Source organism: Mixophyes fleayi, chromosome 1, assembly GCF_038048845.1.
Source record: "Mixophyes fleayi isolate aMixFle1 chromosome 1, aMixFle1.hap1, whole genome shotgun sequence".
Classification (NCBI taxonomy): Eukaryota; Metazoa; Chordata; class Amphibia; order Anura; family Limnodynastidae; genus Mixophyes; species Mixophyes fleayi.
In genome coordinates this window covers 28,877,813-28,898,220 of record NC_134402.1, presented here as the reverse complement: position 1 = coordinate 28,898,220, position 20,408 = coordinate 28,877,813, and the positions used below count along the sequence as shown (strand labels likewise).

The following is a 20,408-nucleotide window of genomic DNA, read 5'->3' as shown; positions in this document are numbered from 1 at the left end:
CCTCTCTTTGCCGCAAGATCAACACTGGAAAGGCTGTAGGTGACTGTTTCATTTAGCCCCCAAGGATGAGTGTGGCCAATGGGAATGACTTAAACAGTTGTCAATTCTAAGTGGGCACCATCTGATTGGATCAACCTGGCACTTGTTCAGTCTGGTTTTATGGCCCACTTCTTGTTGAGAGCCATCTTCATTTACCCTGTTGGCTCCATCTCTTTATACTTGCAGGTCTCAGAAAGTACCAGGGGGTAAATGTATCAAGCTGGGAGTTTTCCGGCGAGTTTGAAAAGTGGAGATGTTGCCTATAGCAACCAATCAGATACTAGCTGTCATTTTGTAGAACGTACTAAATAAATGATAGTTAGAATCTGATCGGTTTTTAAAGCCCGCCGGAAAACTCTCAGCTTGAAATATTCACCACCAGGTGTTTCCAGCAGCAATGGTGAGATAAGGGAAAGGATTCCAGAGGATTTTCTCCTGCTTTAACCCTTTGATACATGTAAAGAAATGCTACGGTGGCTGTTCTCCGGAGAAAACAGCTATCTTCTCTGGATTTGTGGCTCACCACAGCTTAAGAAATATACCCCTATGTTTGTATGGAGTCTTTTTTTTAATAAAAAAGCACTATAAAATTGCATGCATAGAAGTGCAAACGACAGAAGAAGTTTTGGTTAAAACGGAAGTCTTGCTGCCCAGAAGTTCGTCTAGATTTCCAACGAGGTGCATAGCTTTATAGAGCAAGTTGGCCACATTTGAGGAAAAGTTTGCAGCTGTCGTTGGAAGAACAGAAGCGAGGGGTCTTCCTTGGTAAGTATGGAGTAGATGCATTGATGTGTCTTTTTTCCCTGGAGCAGGCCAATAATTGTATTTCATTTTGAGGAACAGAATTAATAAAAAGAGATAACGTGGAGAGGGCACATTATAAGAGGCATTTCTTGCTGTGCACTCGGCAAAGGAATTTGGTGAGAACCAGTCGGCGTTCGGGCCTTTTCCTATACTTTTATTAAGACCTATTTTGTGAAGAGGAAAATGGGGCTTTCGCATATATTATTAACTATTCTCTATTGTGAATATGATGCTCATTACATTATAATGTGTACGAATAGGGTAATGTGACTTTTGTTAGTAACACTCTCAAGCTGCAGCTCTATTCTGTGGGGCATAAGGGAATGCATTTGTATGCCTGACTTATACCTGATGCAGAAATACTGTGAGATGGCTGTATATATATCCAGATACGTCTGACACAATATACATAGGTACGATTGTTTTGCAACATTATTTTTATGCGTATGTTTGGTGTGCAAAATATGTATAACTCGTACTTGCCTACTCTCCAGGAATTTCCGGGAGGACGTTTCCAAATTTTGGGGAGTCCTCCCGGACTCTCGTATCCAAAAGAGTAGGCAACCCTCCCGGATCCTAAAAAAATGCCTAAATTCACGGGCATTGAATATTGGGGGGCGGGGCTTAATCGCGACATTAAGCCATGCCCCCCGCTATTCACTGCAGTGAATTTAGGCACTTGTAGAGTGGGGGTTTGGCTATGGTGACACAAAGACATCACCACACCCCCTCCTACCACTGTCACGTGACCTGTCCTCCCGGAGGACAGAGTCACAAAGTCGGCAACTATGAGGCCCTATGTCACAAACTATGTCAGGTGTAGCTCCTGTGTATGTAAAACAGCATTGGGCTACTTATACTGTTAAAACCAGTCTATACAGAACACTGTCCAGGAGAATACTTTGATCTCCCCTCTGGGAGATTATGCGATTTGCTGTGAATTGTGTCATTAAGTGATAGCTCCATCCACTTCACTATTGATGTTGGCACGAAGCCGGAGTGTGTACTGCTCTCCTGGTCGCATCTATAGTCTAATGTATGAGTTAGGTTTAGGGTTAGGATTAGAGTGAGGGTTACGGTAACAGTTACGGTAAGGGTTACAATTAGACTTAGGATAAAGGGTTCTACATTATAAAGGTGGCAGGTCCTGACATTGCCACTTTAAAACCAGAAAATCTCACTCTCTCCATTTTAATTTGCATCATTTGCAACTGCCGGGTTTTTCTGCTTTCGGAATCTATAGCAGGCGTGCCGCTGATGTTATGTATCTTTTTTAGGGTAAATCTGGATATCCTGCATATCGGGATTATTATAATCAGTATTCTTTTGTCGCAATTGCGATTGTCGGAATTGTGGCAATCACAAAAACGTACCCCACCCAGGTAACTATGTCCTGGAAGTATATATCATATACCTTTGCAGCATTAGCTTCCAGGTTGGGACAGATTAACAGAGAGTTTCCAAATGAGAGGTGATATCATCATAGTGCTGGGCATCGAATTGTGTTTATAAGTATCTGTCAACTGCAAGCACAAGTCCAGTGGATCTAGCGCTTCCAGGTAGCCTGCATTTGTGTACCAGATCTTGGCTGTGAATTCATCTATTGCTAACCCTGTTAAAGGAGAACTCTAACAGGTAGTAGAACTGAGAGTGTCATACATAGTCCTGATTTTTATGTCTGGGTTTGGTTCTGACAATACAAGATGTGGTCAGGTTGTTTCCAATGGAACGGTAGGTTTACCCTGTTCCCAAAATACCTACACTCCAAAAATCCAACAATAACAGCCGCCATAAGGAGGCGTGGAGAGCGTGGGACAGTGGGACTCCTTGACGAGGGTCCCCCAGTTCTCCTTTAAGCCATATGGTGCTATCTCATCATCCTAGAGAGCTCATGAGTTTGACAGAGAATTCAGATCCAGAAAACCAGAACTAAGAACTATCCAAGAGTAAATAAAAAAGATTCCTCCTGGTCTCGCTAGAGTACTCACTGCATGAATACAATCCGTATTCATGAGGCTGGGGTAATTAATTAATTGGGCACTTGAAAAAAAAAAACAATCTGTAAAATATGGAATATTTATTGTATTATATAGAGAATAATAAACTGTATTTCAATTAGAAAAACGTAAACATGTTCAATAAATAACGAAGCTCAATATTAAAGGCATGATACTACTATAATGATTAGTGCAAGAGATTTAAAAATAAACATATAAGGAATATGATCTATGAAAAATCAGTAATAGATTTATTGTATTAGTCATATGAGTATAAGATATTAAGGGTTTATTTAGAGATGGACGCAAGCCCCGTTTCTAATCATATAATATGATTTTTCCTACTGCGCGAGCACATGGCATATACATCCCTGCATTCATGTTACTCTTTTTGTGTATTCTCTGGGGCTAGTCGATAATTTCCTCTAGGGTCAGTCCCTGCAGCTAGTGGATAGTTACCTCCGGGGCTCTGTCCCTATGGTTAGTGGATAATTACTCCTGGAGCTTGGTCCCTATGGTTAGTGGATAGTTACCTCTGGGACTTGGTCCCTATAGTTAGAGGATAGTTACCTTTGTGGCTTTGTCCCTATGGCTAGTGGATAGTTACCTGTAGAGCTCAATTCCAATGGCTAGTGGATAGTTACCTCAGTGGCTCGGTCCCTGTGGTTAGTAGATAGTTACCTCTGCGGCTCGGTTCCTATTGGTAGTGGATAGTTATCTTTGTGGCTCGGGTTCCTATTAATAGTGGTTAGTTACTTCTGTGGCTCTGTTCCTATTGCTAGTGGTTAGTTATCTCTGTGGCTCGGGTTCCTATTGATAGTTGTTAGTTAGCGCTGGGGCTTGCTCCATATGGCTAGAGGATAGTTACTTCTAGGACTCAGCCTCGTTGGTTAGTGGACAGTTACCTCTACGCGGCTCAGTTCCTATTACTAGTGGATAGTTACTTCTGTGTCTCGCTTCCAATGGTTAATAGATAGTTACCTCTGTGGCTCGGTTCCTATTGTTAGTGGATAGTTATCTCTGGGGATTGGTTCCTATTGTTAGTGGTTAGTTACCTCTGTTGCTCGGTTCCTATTGTTAGTGGATAGTTACCTCTAGGACCCAGTCTCGTTGGTTAGTGGACAGTTACCTCTACGCTCCTCAGTTCCTATTGCTAGTGGTTAGTTACTTCTGTGGCTTGGTTCCTATTGTTAGTGGATAGTTACCTCTGTGGCTCGGTTCCTATTGTTAGTGGATAGTTATCTCTGGAGATTGGTTCCTATTGTTAGTGGTTAGTTACCTCTGTTGCTCGGTTCCTATTGTTAGTGGATAGTTACCTCTAGGACCCAGTCCTTATGGTTAGTGAATAGTTACCTCTAGGGTCCAGTCCAGATGGCTAGTGAATAGCTATCTCAGGGTCTTGGTCCCTATAGCTAGTGGATAGTTATCTCCAAGGCTTGGCCATACCCCTCCACCATCATGCAGTGAGTGCATCATCATGAATCTTGTACCTAGTCATGTATTATAGCATTGTATTTTCATCACCATGCACCCCCTTTTATGTGGTGTTTTGTTATATTTAAACCTTGCTGATGCTCTATCACTTCCTTGGTATGTCAGTGCTCTCACATAATTGCTCAGGTTGTGGTCTACTAATTGCAATAACTAGAGTTGGTTTAATTATAGGTCTTTTTGTTGTGTCAGTGAATGCATCACCGATCTTGTTCTTGTTTCATTGTCATAGTCTTAACATTCTGACACGTGCGCAGCCTAGAAAACACGAGAACAATAAAGGAGAGAGTATTGCCAATGATGCTGTGTTTGGAGAACTGTGTAATAAGCTTGAGGTGTTAAGAATAAAGCCACTATTCCGTTCAGTCAGCAATGGTTTGTCTGACGCGGTGAAGGTTCTGTGAGGGTGAAGCTACAAATCTCCAGGAAGTTGATTGATTTTAGTGACAGTATGAAGTTCAACCAGATAAAATAAGGATGTTTAGTCCACTCAGCTGCCACACGGTGATTGAATCGTGCAGCCAATTACAATTCATTTTCTTTGCAATTTGTCAGAATGTCACTAGTGAGAAAAATAAAATGCAGTCCGGGAATCCGGGATGTTTAACCCAAAGTGAGCAAAGCGGTAACTCAATATGTCATACCTCAGGGAGCACAAAAAATGCAGGGGTTGCAAAAGTATTCAATCCCTAAAATGTCAACAGCTTTGTCTGTATACTTGATACTTTCACAGATTGTTCCTTAGAGTACATTTTCAAGTTTACACAGATGAAAGATATTGTCCTATCAACTGGCTTTCAATTAGCTTCCACCTGTGAATCATATAATATCCAAGTGCTGGTGAGCACTGTTGGATCAATTGTGAGGACAAGAAGTTGCATCATATCACCCAAGACACTGCCTAGACAAGGTTGTCCCTCAAACCTCAGCATCAGAGCAAGAAGGAGACTGGTGAGGGAAGCCACAGAGAGGACAACTATCACTATGAGGGAGCTACAGAGATCAGTGGCTGAGACTGGAATGATGGTGCACAAGTCAACCATATCAACAGCTCGGCATATGTGGTACCCCAAAGCCCTGTTGAACAGCACAGAGGAGTGCATAAACGCTTTTAAAATGCAGGGCTACAAGGGGTTAATTGTGCTCCTGAAAACTTGTGCCCAGGAGTGATTGACAGGAGGAGGATGAAGGCCCTGATTGGCTGGGGGAGTAACAGGAAGAGGTTGTGCAGGAAGGGAGAGAGAGAGAGAGAGAGAGAGAGCATGGTAGAAGGAACAAGGGGGAGGATATGCAGCCGAGCAGAGAGAATATAAGCTGTTGCCAGAACTGTGACATTGCCAGCAAAGCGGACGGAGAACAGCTGGGGACACGCAGCGGGGTGCCAAAGACAGTATTCACTAACTACAGAACTCTTTTCAAGGTAAAACCTCAGCCTGCAGTGTATTGCACACACCCCAGTGTCAGAGGGAAGAGTGATGAGAGAATCTATCCAAAACTGACATTGCATTCTTGTACAAGGAAGGATTGTGAGAGCCTTTCCCCAGATCATACCTATACACAGGCTGCAGGGAACAATTAAGACGGTCGTTTCAGCTATATCCTGTGTGTGGGTGTGCTGATATCTGGACATTATACCCTGCTGCAGAGTACATGTGCTGATAGAGATTCATTGACTGTTAGTCAATGAATCTGACAGAGAACAGCGCCATCTTGTGGCTGAAATGAGCAACAGCTCTGCTTTCTACTATAATACTTAACCCTTGATGGAAGCCTCTGCAGGACATTGGAACACTACCCAAATTCCTGTGCACAGGTCAGCCCAGGACTGAGTGGAAAATATGGTAACGTTAACGGGGATAATATTGGTGCACCAAATGTTTTAGATGATGTTAATGTTATGTGATTTACCTAAGAATTGATTTATTAATATTGAAGGTGTGACATTCAGTGTTAGTGGTACCACTGCAATTCAAGTTAACTCAGCAGTAGATGCTAAAAGTGGGGCACCTGACCCATAGGGAATAGCACGGTACCCCAAACACCTGAATAAGAAGTAGCCCTCTAGTGGGCGCGGTAGTGACCGTAAGAGTCTTGATGGGTTATTATTGATGGTTATTGCATCATCACCAGTCAGATATTGTTAACGTAAAAGTAGTAACTGTGATTACCAGTGTGCCTTATTAGACAATGTGTATTGAAGATGTTATCGTTATTCTGCCTTATACTGACCAGGTGTATGTTATATGTTAAATGCTATTGTGCTCTATGCTGATCAGACGCATTATTTTGTCATTACTATTGAGCTGAAGGGGTCAGTGGCGCGGTGGCTTACCAAAACTATCCTTACCGCATTCTCAATAAAATCAAGTTGTTTGACCAATCTTTGTCCCTTTCATTGAAGTATTTATCTCCTGACCACCGGATAGCCAAAAGAGAAAAGAACCTGACTTGTGTCTGGGAGACAAGGTAAGGGAAGGATTTCCCATCAGTACTCGACCACCACACATACAACTGGACTGTATCATATTTGCCTACTCTCCTGGAATTTCCGGGAGGCTCCCGAATTTCGTGGAGTACTCCGGGACTCCCAGAAGAGTAGGCACAACTCCCGGATCCTAAAAAAATGCCGAAATTAACGGCATTGAATATCGGGGGTGGGGCTTAATCGTGTCATTAGGGGCCAAAATGATGCGTTTTTCAAGTCCTGCCCCCCCGCACATCCACCTCTTTCCCCTCAGCTCCCGGAAGTCAACCTCAAAACATTGGCATGTATGGACTGTATGGGAGGGTGGTAGAGAGAAGCCATTACTAAAGGTAAAACTGCATGAAGCACGTCTAGAGTTTGCCAGAAAACATCAGAGTGACCCAGCTAAAATGTGGGATAAGTCTTTGTGGTCCGATGAGACAATAATGCTTTTGGCCCAAATTCAAAACACTATGTGTGGCATCAGACTAACACTGCCCAATCCTCAGCAAACACCATTCCAGCAGGGGTGGCAGCATCATGCTGTAGGGAAGCTTTCCCTCAGCGGGGACTGGGCATCATGGTAAAATTGAAGGACGGATGTATTGTGCAAAATACAGGGAGATACTGCAAGATTTCCTTATTCAGTCTGCTAGAAAACTAAATCTTGGGAGAAAATTGACCTTTCAACAGGACAATGGCCACAAGGTCAAAGGAACACTGGCGTGGTTCAACAACAAAAAGGTGAATGTTCTACAATGGCCAAGTCCTGATCTCAGTCCAATTGAGAACCTGTGGCACTATTTGAAAATCGCAGTCCTCACGCGTCATCCAACCAACCTGAACAACCCAGAGCAAATCTGCAGAGAAGAATTGGAAAAATCACTCCCAAACAGGGTGCAAACCTTGTACAAACTTACACTTACAGACTTAAAGCTGTTCTTGCAGCAAAAGGTGGTTCTAGCCAGTACTAGTCTTCAGGGGTTAAATACTTATACAAGCATAATTTTTCAGTTTGTATTTATTTTTTTAAATTTGCAAACAAATAATGAATTATGAGTTTGAAAATTTACTTTAAGAGCTTACTGGTACGCCATAGAAATACTTTCTGAAACAATCTGTGTGTCATCTGTAATCTAGACAAATATGTTGACTTTTTTAAGGGGTTGAATTCTTTTGCAAACCACTGCCAGACTCCTACCCAAGTTTTGCTGCTTGTCAAACACCTGAGTGAATTCAAGATTGCCAAACAAGCTCTTGATAGCTGAAAACAGTTTTCTGTTGCCCTGGTCGAACAGACATTTTGAAACCGAATCAACTCTGCAACCCAATTGTTTGATTTTTCATTATAATTGCTTCTCAGTTAAATTAAGCATATTATTGTGAAGAAAAGGAAATATACTGAATGGAAATTGGGATCTAATTATATTATTACAATAGGATTAGTCATTCCTTCCAACTTTTCAAGTTGTAAAATTGCAGATGTGGACTAGAAGGGGGCGTTACCCCGTGTCATGGGGTATGGCTCACTCCCAGTGGCATATCCAGTGATGCTAATGCACTGAGCTGCCCCCTAACCCCTCCCCTAAGAGCACCCTCTGAATACCAAGCACACAAGTGCCAGAAGCACATGGCAAATGTTCCCCACCACTATGCTATAGGGTGCAGCACGGTGGCTTAGTGGTAGCACTTCTGCCTCACAGCACTGGGGTCATGAGTTCAATTCCCAACCATGGCCTTATCTGTGAGGAGTTTGTATGTTCTCCCCGTGTTTGCGTGGGTTTCCTCCGGGTGCTCCGGTTTCCTCCCACACTCCAAAAACATACTGGTAGGTTAATTGGCTGCTAACAAAATTGACCCTAGTCTGTGTGTCTGTGTGTGTGTTAGGGAATTTAGACTGTAAGCTCCAATGGGGCAGGGACTGATGTGAATGAGTTCTCTGTACAGCGCTGCGGAATTAGTGGAGCTAAATAAATAAATGGTGATGATGATGATGCTATAAAAGGACAAACCTTTCAACTTTTTGGCTCGTTCTAGATAACAGGACAACAGAGCCCAGAAGTCAGGGCTCTCCCACCTAAACCTTGACAATTTGGGAGATAATGGTAGTGTTTGGTACTTCATTGTGGTCTCCAACTATAAGGTCATGGTTCATTCATTAGCTGTATAGGAGGGTCATCAACCAGGCAGCTTAAAAAAGTTAATTATATGGAAGATTTGTCTTCCAAGTAACAGAAACAATTTCATTAGTCCATGGTTAAAATAAACCCAACCTGGGGATAAATGTATCAAGCTGAGAGTTTTTCGGCGAGTTTGAAAAGTGGAGATGTTGCCTATAGCAACCAATCAGATTCTAGCTATCATTGTGTAGAATGGAATAAATAAATGCTAGCTAGAATCTGATTGGTTTTTCAAACCCGCCGGAAAACTCTCAGCTTGATACATTTACCCCCTGGTTTCAACATTCGGACCATTACGAAAGAACAGACACATTAATACTATCTAAAATGATTAAAGCTGTTAGGATTTATTTATTTATTATAAATAAGGATTAAAAACATTCTTTTTTTATCTGTTACTGGGGTGACAGAGCCGTAGGTTGTCTAGTTTATTATGCCATATTTTAGTAATGAATGAACCATCAGCTGATACAAAAAGACCAGTATAAATTACTGAACAGCGAGTGAATTATCTGTTAATTAAAGGACCACTTGACTGAAGCAATAAAGGGAGTTAGGTATATGTTAACACTGCATTCCCTAGGGACATGACATAAATAAGCCACTGCAGAAGTAGAATAGACTTCTGGGTAATGAGATTTACATAGCGGACCTTTGATTTTTAAACCTAAACATGACTCCTGACATTTGATATTAAAACATTAATTTGGGTGGACAGCTCCTTTAAAAAAGGAAAATTCAAATACTTACCATGCTTGAACAAATATTTGATATTCAGCTTGAACTCTCTCCCTAGTGTGCCTTTATTTGCCTTCCAATGCTCAGTTTTTAGCCAAAATCTAGTAAATTAGCTCCCCATATTTTAAATGCAGGTAAAACACTGGTAGGATCCATCTTCACATACCCTCCAACGTATTATTTCATTAATCTTTAATTATAGGACGCCACAAGATTTCCGAAGCGACGTACAGAAAACGGACAGTGGACCATACAGGGTAAAACAGTAAAGAACAGTGAAAAAAAATACCAGTCAATAGCTCCAAACATAGCATAGTGGAGTTGGAGGAGAAAAATAGGTAGAGAGACAGGAGGGAAGAGGGCCCTGCTCGTAAGAGCTTACATCCAAAAGGAGGGCAAACAGACAGGAGTCACAATTGGGAGTCAGAGGTGATCAATCACAAGAGGAGCGAGAAACAAGACAGGGGAAAGGTGTGAACATCAAGCATGGAGAAGGTTTGGTGGATGGGTGATAGGGTTTGAGGAACAGATGAGTTTTAACTTCCTGTTTGAAGGAGCACAAATTAGAGGACATTCTAATGGAACGTGGGAGCTCGTTCCAGTTGATGGAGCAGTCCATGAGAAATCTTACATTCTGGAGTGTGATGAGGTTATCAGAGTGGAGGAGAGGCGATGGTCATTGGCCGATCGCAGGGGATGGGATGGAGTGTGAATGGAGAGGAGGTTGGAGATGTATGGAGCAGTGGAGTGGGAGAGGGCCTTGTAGGTGAGGGTGAGGAGTTTGAAAAGGATTCTGTAGGGAAAGGGGAGCCAGTGTAAGGCAAGGCAGAGAGAGGAGGCTGAAGAGGAGCATTGGGTGAGGAAGATGAGTCTTGCAGCTGCGTTAAGTATAGACCTGAGGTGGGTGAGGTGGGAGAGGGGGAGACTAGTAAGAAGAGGGTTACAGTAATCAAGCCGAGAAATAATGAGTGCATGTATGATGGTTTTTCGTGGCATCCTGAGATAGGAAGAGACGGATGCGGGCAATGTTGCGGAGTTGGAAACGACAGGATTGGGTGAGAGATTGAATGTGGAGAGCAAAGGAGAGGGAAGATTTGAGGGTGAAGCCCAGGCAGTGGAGTTGGGAAATAGAAAAGATGGTTAAAAATAACATTGGTTTATAGCCTCTATGGAAAAAATAACATTACAATTACATGAAACATAGATACATTTGATTCTTTCTGGGATACTTGGTTTATGTTTATCTCTCCAACTCCAGCCATCATACTCTGTCCTCCTTTCACCATAATTACAACTGAGAATCTTACTGAACTATATAGATATTTCACATTGCTATTGACGTCAATATCTTCTACTTGTTATGTCCGTATTATTACTACCAATAAATATTGTAAGATGCGATTAATGTGGTTCCAACGCACAAAGAGATTTAATAGGAAAATATAGCAGAATTACAGCAAACTATGATGAATTATAAGAAGGTATTAAGCAAAATACAAGAAAGTATAACCGAATACATTACACATAGTGCACTTGAATCCAGCAATCAGCCATCCATCCTGAAGTCTGAGTTAGCAAAGAGGCTGAATGTTACTATCCAGTGGCTTTTTATACAGTGATGATGTCACAGTGCACACAAAGATAAACAAAGGTCTTTCTTCATTGGCCCAGGGGTCAATTCAGTCCAGTACAGTGCAGGCCATAGGTCAGTTCAAAGAATTTCTCTCCATAGGTGGGACAAGTCATTCCAACAGATGAGCAGATCTCTTGCCTGAGGGAACCCACTCAAGCTGGTTTAAACTAAACCTTTTTACAAAGTATTTTTTGAGCGATTGCTTCTCCGATGGTATCGGATTTCTTCTGGTGAAATGAGAAATAATATAAGACCAAACACAATACATTTCTTAGGACCTTTACCATAAATACCTTTCATGTAAATATCAGGTTTGCCAAAGAATGGGTTGGATACTTCTTGGTTCTGCTGGGATTGGTACTATTCCTCCCAGAGGCGCGGAGTCTAACAGTGCAGATGGTTTTTGCCAGGGATCACCGCAAGGGAATTGGGACTTTGCGGCTTCTGCACTGCATTTTGCGGCCCTCCAGGGAAGTACCCAACGAAACCTGGGAGAATAGAATAACTGCAAGACACTTTGAAGTAATGCAACAGCAGAGCGGAGCAGAGCGATAAATCTGTGGATAGATAAACTTGGAGGTAGTTGAAAGAGTATGTGATGGTCTGCAGAGAGTTACCACTAGGCAGTGGAGACAGTACCAAGATGCAATAGTCTGCGGACCGATAAACAAGAGAAGCTGAGGACAGGTTGCAATGGTCTGCGGAGCGAAACCACTGGACAGTGGAGAAGACACACAGGATGCGGTAGTCTGCGGACCAATTCACAGGAGATGCTGAAGACAGGATGCAATGATCTTCGGAGTGTTACCACTGGACAGTGGAGATAGCCCACAGGATGCCATAGTCTGCAGAACAATTCACAGGAGACGCTGAAGACAGGATGCAATGGTCTGCAGAGCGTTACCACTGGACAATAGAAGAGGGACAGGAGGCTAGAAAGGCAAGCGGTTCTGTGCATGCGCAGAACAGACAAAGACATGGCTGCCGGGAGCAGTGGCACGAAGCGGGAACAGGAGAGCAGGTAGGCTCGTCAAACCTCGGGCAGTGAACCCGAGAGTCCGGCAATAGTAATATAGTTGATGAGGTTGAAAAAATACACCGGTCCATCAAGTTCCACCTATTTTGGATCTCCTGCGATCCCTCTCTTATATTTGAAATTGTTCCAGATTAAGCATCTACCAATCTGTTTCAATCGGGAAAAATCCCTCCAGCCCCAATATTGGAGTCCTATTTTTTCCCTATGAATCTGTCATCACAACCTTCCCTGGCAGTGAATTCCATATCTTGACTGCCCTTACTGTAAAGATTCCCTTCCTTTGCTGGCTAAATACTTCCTCTCCTCTAGCCTTAGGGGGTGACTGCGTGTCCTGTGTATAGTCCTTGGGTAAAAAGTTCCCATGAAAGTTCTCTGTATTGACCCTTAATGTATTTGTACATAGTAATCATATCCCCTCTTTGAAGCCTCTTTACTAAAGTAAACATGTCTAAACCGGCTAACCTTTCCTCAAAACTTAATGGCTTCATACTCTTTATCAATTTTGTCACCCTTCTCTGAACCCTTTCTAGATCCAAAATATCTGTTATATAGAGTGGTGCCCAGAACTGTACTCTATATTCAAGATGAGGTCATATCAATGATTTATATAGTGGCAAAATTACACTGTCCTTCCTTGCATCTATGCCCCTTTTTATGCATGCCAATACTTTATTGGCCCTTGCAGCTGCTGCTTGACATTGAGCACTATTGCTAAGTCTACAGTCTATGAACATTCCCAAATCCTTTTCCATTATAGGTTCCCCTAAATTAGTTCCAATTAATTTATAGATTGCATGCTTGTTTTTGATCCCTAAATGCATAACTTTACATTTATCTATGCTAACCCTCATATTCAATTTGGCAGCCCAATCCTCCAGTTTATTTAAGTCCCTCTGTAGAGAAGCTACATCTTGCTTTGATTTTATTACCTTACAGAGTTTAGAGTCATCTGCGAAAATGGAAACTTTACTCTCTAAACCATCACCAAGATCATTAATAAATATATTAAAAAGGAGTGGCCCCAGCACGGAACCTTGAGGTACACCACTTTAAATTTTTGACCAATTATAAAATGTTCCATTTATCACAACTCTCTGTTCCTTATTCTCTAACCAGTTTTCGATCCAAGTACATGTTGTTTCCTAGACCCAGTTCCCTTATTGTGTAAACCAACCTCTTGTGTGGCACTGTATCAAATGCCTTTACAAAATCTAAATAGATCACATCTACTGTGCTGCCCTGGTCTAAGTTCCCACTAACTTCCTCGTAGAAACGAATTAGATTAGTTTGACATGACCTATCCCTCACAAATCCATGCTGATTCCCATTAATAATCTTATTGTGCTCCAAGTAATCCTGAATACTATCCCTTAATATACCATCCAATAGTTTCCCCACTATTGATGTCAGGCTTACAGGTCCATAATTCCCTGGTTGTCCCATTTTTAAACAATGTCACCACATCTGCATATTCGCCAAATCCTAGGTACTGGGCCAGATGAGATTCAATCTATGAAAATTAAGAGTAGCGGTCTAGCTATTTCTGAGTTTAGCTCCATAAGAACCCTTGCGTGTATTATTCCTACCATTTGTTCCTCTCTAGCAAATACTGAAGAAAATAAAGTGTTTAATACCTCTGCTTTTTCCTTAGTATCATTTATCAATTCACCCATCTCACTTCTTAGGGGTCCTATATTATCTTTTTTAATCCTTTTGCCATTTATATAGTTAAAAACTTTTTGGGGTTTGTCTTACTTTCTTTTGCAACTTGTCTTTCATTTTCTAATTTAGCCAATCTAATTCTTTTTTGCATGCTTTATTACATTCCTTGTACCTACGGAAGGACTCCTCAGACCCTTCAGACTTAAACAATTTAAATGCACGCTTCTGTGACGATTAGGTATTATTGTTATTTTCCCTTAATAATCAGGTATGACAATGTATATTGTATGTAACCTTGTAATCTAATCTCAACGTGTGCTTTGATAAATGACACGAGTCTGAACCTATGCAGGTGTCAATAATCTTTTGAAATTAGCCAGAAGGAGATGGATAAGCATCTCTGAGGAGTTTTTTTGGTGTTCAGTGGATGTGGACCTGACCAGCCAAGCTGAATGAGCAAAGGTGAGAACTCAGGCCCTGTGAACATTCCAGATCTCAGAACATCCCTATCTCACTTTGAAAGCCCTGTGACATTTGGGAGATCAACCTGTCCTTATTGACAGCTAAGCTTCAAAGGGGGGAGTGAGAGCTATGTGGAAAAAGGTTTAAAATCTTCTGCTTTAGACATTACATTGTGCATTTTCATGAGGTGGTCTATCAAGACTGAAATATCCCGACTTGGTGTGCATGAGTTCCCTCATGCACACCAAGTCTTAACTAGTAAGTAGTGACTCTGGTTTTATTTCCTATTTTATGTCTGAAACTTATCTGTGCAACTTATTGTATATCTTGTCATTAACTTTTTGTAACTAAGCCTTGGAAACATTTTTCAGATTAAAATACATTTAATCTAGCGTATTTTCTATGATTTTGAATTTTCGAAGCCCAGGGAGGCTCATGCTACATGTGTTTGTGATTTATTATTATTATTTCTTATTATCTTTAACTTATAAGGCGTCACAAAGGGTCCGCAGCGCCGTACATTACATATACAGAAAACAGATAACCAAGACACAACATGATACAGAAAGAACAAAAATGTATACAAACACAAGTAACAGGGTAAAGCAAATCAGATTATTTCTGGGACAGATAGTGAAAGGGATGGTATAATCAGCGAGAAGTCGGCCGAAGCTTAAGAAAACACTGAAAACAGGGCTACCGAAGCAGGCCAAGAGGTGGTGTGAAACATTAGTAAGTGGTTTTGGTGAACGTAAGGACACCATAGTAAATCCTTCATGGTGGCAGAAAAGGTGTATTCATCGCTAAGTGACTACGGTGATGTCAGTCACGGCCAGCTGTTCAGATTGATGTATCTGGGACAGGTTGGGCGTTCGTGACAGCTTCTTTCTTTGCATTTCTTCCCTAACCTTTTTCATTGGTTTAGATTTATTTATTTTACATTTATTTCCCATAGGAATGAACTTATACGTATATGTACAATACATACACAGAAAAACAAATCACCTTCAATAAGCACTCAGAATAATTCCCCAATGTATATCACTCTCAGCACAGCATTCCTTACTGGATCTAACGCCACACTTTAAACAAAAAGCACTGAAATCAAAATGCAGTGGAAATCACATGCTCAATGAAATCGCTTACCCATAGTTGCCAACATTTGTTTTCGGGCTTCCGGGAGATGCCGGCTGGGACGTGGGTGTGCAGGGGGCGGGGCGCCGAAATCGCATCATTCTGGGTGAATCGCGGCGTTTAAACCGAATTTTGCCGATCAGGGAGATTGCCACACTCTCCCGGGAGTCTGGGAGACTTTCGCGAAATGCGGGAGTCTCCCGGACATTCCGGGAGAGTTGGCAAGTATGCGCTTACCACCACCTGCTCAAAAATAATAATAAATTGATGTGAGTTGGAACTTTATTAAATATGTACTATTTACAAATGTAAGTGTAAATGTAAGTGTGTGTGTGTGTGTGTGTTGTTTTCTTGTACAATTACGTTATTAATTGTAGCGCACTAATCGCAACCACACGGTAAACCAATATTAATCAATTTAGCCGACTTCATCCAATTCTTTGACTTCAACATGCTTCATAATTCAACTTAACTTACTTTTTGTTTGAATAAGGCACTCTCTCCCTCTTAATTTTTCTCTCCGGAGTTTCGTCTTGCTTTAATTAAGACTAAAAAGTTTCTGGAATTTATCACACTGACAGCATTTTCTTTTGGTTCGATATTCATTTATTATTGATGGTTGTTTTTCTTTACTTTCAAACATTCCTGGTAGTTCATTTGCATTAATTATACATGTTGTCATTTAAAAACAAAAATTATACGTAAAAAAAAAAGGAAGAATACCTCATAACTTTCAACATGTATGTCCCCACCAGCGGGACTGGGGCAAGGCCACGGCAAAATGGTTGTTCCACTGAAATCAGGACAGTTGGGAGGTATGATTCCCCACAAATAATGGGTGATATTTTTTCTCCACCATGTCTTGCTAATCTTGTTTTCTGATCTTGTTTATCACAAGTGTGAGGTGCAGCGAGGTACCTCACATTACTATATCATTTTAATGTGTTATACATTTTTTTATTCTCCTTGTTACATACATAAAGTGTAAATATTTGTAAAGTTTAGACCATTTTATTCACGTCCATACAAGACGCTGATGATTTCAGAGCTTGTGAATTACACAGTTCAGGAATATAATATAAAGGTTAATGCAACGGCATTATTTCTACAGAATTACTGCTTTCTAAAGAAACATGTTCTTAACAACAAAAAGCAAGTGAGATAAGTTCTACTCAAGATAGTCCAGTTTTTTTCTGGCAAAAGATTGTACAGTGATAGCAGCAAACTTGGGGTGCAACTGGTTGGTTTGGGACGTACCCTTGGTGGATTGGGAGCATTGCAAAATTTGTCTCAAACTTTATCTTCTAGATGTTGGGAGTTACGTGACATCTACAATATTCTGTTATTGTATTTTATGTTTTCGTTCAAAATCTCATAGCAGTTTTCTCATTTTAGGTGATACTGTAATTTGGAAGAACCTGTTTTGCTCGTGGTTGGCTATCTCTGCGTCACTGGTAGAAATTACGTGGTGACAACTGCTGGTGCCCAAGTCTTATGTCTCTCATGGACAAACACAAAGTGAAGCGGCAGAGATTAGATCGGATATTTGAAGGTGAGGAGCTCTTATTATCTTATGAAACTGAAAATAAGTTGTTTTTGAGGAAACTTATGCCAATAATTGAGCCTACTTTCATCATCATCATCAATTTATGTAGCGCCACTAATTCCGCAGCGCTGTACAGAGAACACACTCACATCAGTCCCTGCCCCATTGGAGCTTACAGTCTAAATTCCCTAACACACACACACAGAGAGACTGAGGTCAATTTGATAGCAGCCAATTAACCTACTAGTATGTTTTTGGAGTGTGGGAGGAAACCAGAGCACACGGAGGAAATCAATGCAAACACGGAGATCATACAAACTCCACACAGATAAGGCCATGGTTGGGAATCGAACTTATGACCCCAGTGCTGTGAGGCAGAAGTGTTAACCAATGAGCCACCGTTACTGTGTTGATGGATATTGTCTGCTAGACATAGTCCTGGTGGTAAATTTATCAAGCTGCGGGTTTGAAAAAGTGGAGATGTTGCCTATAGCAACCAATCAGATTCTAGTTATCATTTATTTAGTACATTCTACAAAATGATAACTAGAATCTGATTGGTTGCTATAGGCAACATCTCCACTTTTTCAATCCTGCAGCTTGATAAATCTACCCCCTTGGAGTTAAGAAAAGCCCTATAAAAGCTAACTGTGATCTTCAGCTACAAAAGTCCCTGTTCCTATAGATCGTGAGATACTTTTAAGCACAAAGTAGTAGGACCTGACTGTAGCACCGAACACATAAAAATCGGAGACACCATCATTTATTTATATAGCGCCACTAAATCTGCAGCGCTGTACAGAGAACTCACTCAAATCAGTCCGGGGCCCATTGGAGCTTACAGTCTAAATTCCCTAACATACACACATACAGACCGAGAGAGATTAAGCTTAATTTAATAGCAGCCAATTAATCTACCAGTATCTTTTTGAAGTGTGGGAGGAAACCAGAGCACCCAGAGGAAACCCACGCAAACACAGGGAGAACATAGAAAACTCCACACAGATAAGGCCATGGTCGGGAATCGAACTCATGACACTAATGCTGTGAGGCAGAAGTGCTAACCACTGAGCCACCGTGCTGCCCACAGGTGGTGATACACTGCGGTGCGATCATATGATTGCACTCCTCTTATCACTAACTGGGGGAATAGGGGAATCTTCTTTTTTGGCTGCATTTATATGTACACAAATTAGGGGGCACAGATAAGGATCCCCTGTTGATTTGCACTGAACTATCTGCCTGGCCTCTCAGAGGCATCCTTAGCAAGCGGGTGAGATGTAGGAGGATTGCGATAGGTTATGCTAACAGATATATTATTATTGTTTATGAATATAGCGTCAACCATATTACACAGCGATATACAGAGACTATATATACATTCACATCAGTCCCTGACCCATTGGAGCTCACTATCTATATTCTCTACCGCATATTCACAGACAGACTAAGGTCCATTTTGTCAGAAGCCAGTTAACCTCCTAGTATGTTTTTTGGACTGTGGGAGAAAACACGGGGAGAACATACAAATTGCACACATATAGGTCTCTTATCAGGATCGAACTCAGCGCTGTGAGGCAGCAATGCTAACCACTGTGCTGCCTATGTTGGTTCTCTGTGAACAAAATATATTAATAAAGTGAGGATCAGAGACATAAGAAATAATATAAAGATGTATTATTAAGAATGTATTTATCCAAGGTGGAAATAGATATTCATTGTATTGTGAAGTGTGTAGAGATGTTGATGAAAGATGTAAGCTCTATGGGAGATACAAATACACTGCAGATTGGAAATTTTGTTTGGAAAGGAAACGGCTGTTGTACTCTATAACATGTTAGATGTGTGAACTTTGTTTCGTCTAGTGGTGCGTTTGGCAGGCGCCTTACATTGCTTTTTCTGTACTGTTGTTAACATTTCTATACTTGAATTGGCTGCATGTTGACTTTAAACCTCTCTTTGACTCCGAATTTATCTACGCCTAGACCCGCAGGAGCCGGTGATGCTGAAATACTCTGTCCTGCTCACATTTTAATCTTACTGCCTGCCTGTTCTGCAAGTATCGTTGCGATTCTTGTTAAATAGTCTTCTCCATGAAAAGCATGGGGGAGCCATTGCCGACAGCAATCCAATGTTATATTGGGTGAATATTAGGTATATTGCGTTATCACCTGAATAGGGCAATTTGCCCTTTAACCCCTGCAGTGGTAAGTATAGCTGGGAATTATCCTTAGCATACATGGGGGTTCAAAGAAGTTATAATTTTGCTTACTGACTCCCACAGCTTTTTCCTGCCGATCGTGGATGAGGATGGGGTGTTAGTTAAAGATGTCATTGTGATGCCATGTAATTATACCCCCTCATCCACTGTCTACAGAAAATAATGAAGTGCCAGGGGATGGCCGAGAGGGCACTAATAGTGCCGTATCTCCCCCATCCTGGCACCTGTAAACTCGGGGGCACCCTTGGATCCACTCTTTCAAGTGAGGTGCTCACTTCATTATTTTTTAGTGATCATGTGTAACCCCCATTACTACAGAAATAATTAAGAAGTCCGGGGATGGAGGAGGGCAAATATCTTCTCCATATTGTCTTCAAAATATTAGGGGTACATGCAGATGATATGGCCCTTAGTTGGTGACCATCAGACAATAACACCCTACACTACAGAAACACTAAGGATCCCAGGATGGGGGAAGAGTTTTTTGAAAGAGTATATTCCACACTTTGCAGTCCGCTCTTTCAAATAAGATGCCCCTTAGTAATTATTGACTGATGATCACTAGATCATAACACCCAACACTACAGAAAGTGTTAAGAAGTCCAGAGATGGGGGTTTATAATGCCCAGATCTCCCCCAACGTGGCGTCCGTAAGCGCAGTGGTACTCTGATATGATGTGGTAGGTTGTGGTATGCCTGGTTGGACTACCTACATAGCTCCTGTACATCATTTACAAGTGCAGATTTTATTCTGAAAAGCTATGTGTAGAATCCTGCATTTTGCTGTTTTGGAAAGATGGATTGATGCCACAGCTAGAACCACAAAGTATTTCTTGGTAGTGTTTTAAAAAAAACATTTGCTTTTACTTCACTTTATTGCAATTTCAATAAAAAACACTTTTTTGGACACTGCATAAATTTTATTTTTGCTGTGATAGGAGGTATAAGCAAATGGTAATTACTCAAGCCTCAGGACCTGAGTCATTAATAAAAGTAAGGCA

General features: G+C 41.3%; 1 protein-coding gene across 6 annotated transcripts in view; it reads left to right on the top strand.

Moving 5' to 3' along the window:
* The window catches only part of CTBP1 (C-terminal binding protein 1), a 434,573-nt gene that overhangs the window by 138,495 nt on the left and 275,670 nt on the right, over nucleotides 1-20,408 (top strand). For all 6 annotated transcript variants that reach the window (XM_075194126.1, XM_075194124.1, XM_075194130.1 and 3 more), the window contains exon 2: nucleotides 17,036-17,192. In XM_075194126.1, the coding sequence (XP_075050227.1) occupies nucleotides 17,135-17,192 (58 nt within the window). In that variant the 5' untranslated portion in view covers nucleotides 17,036-17,134. The remainder of the gene's footprint in view (nucleotides 1-17,035; nucleotides 17,193-20,408) is intronic.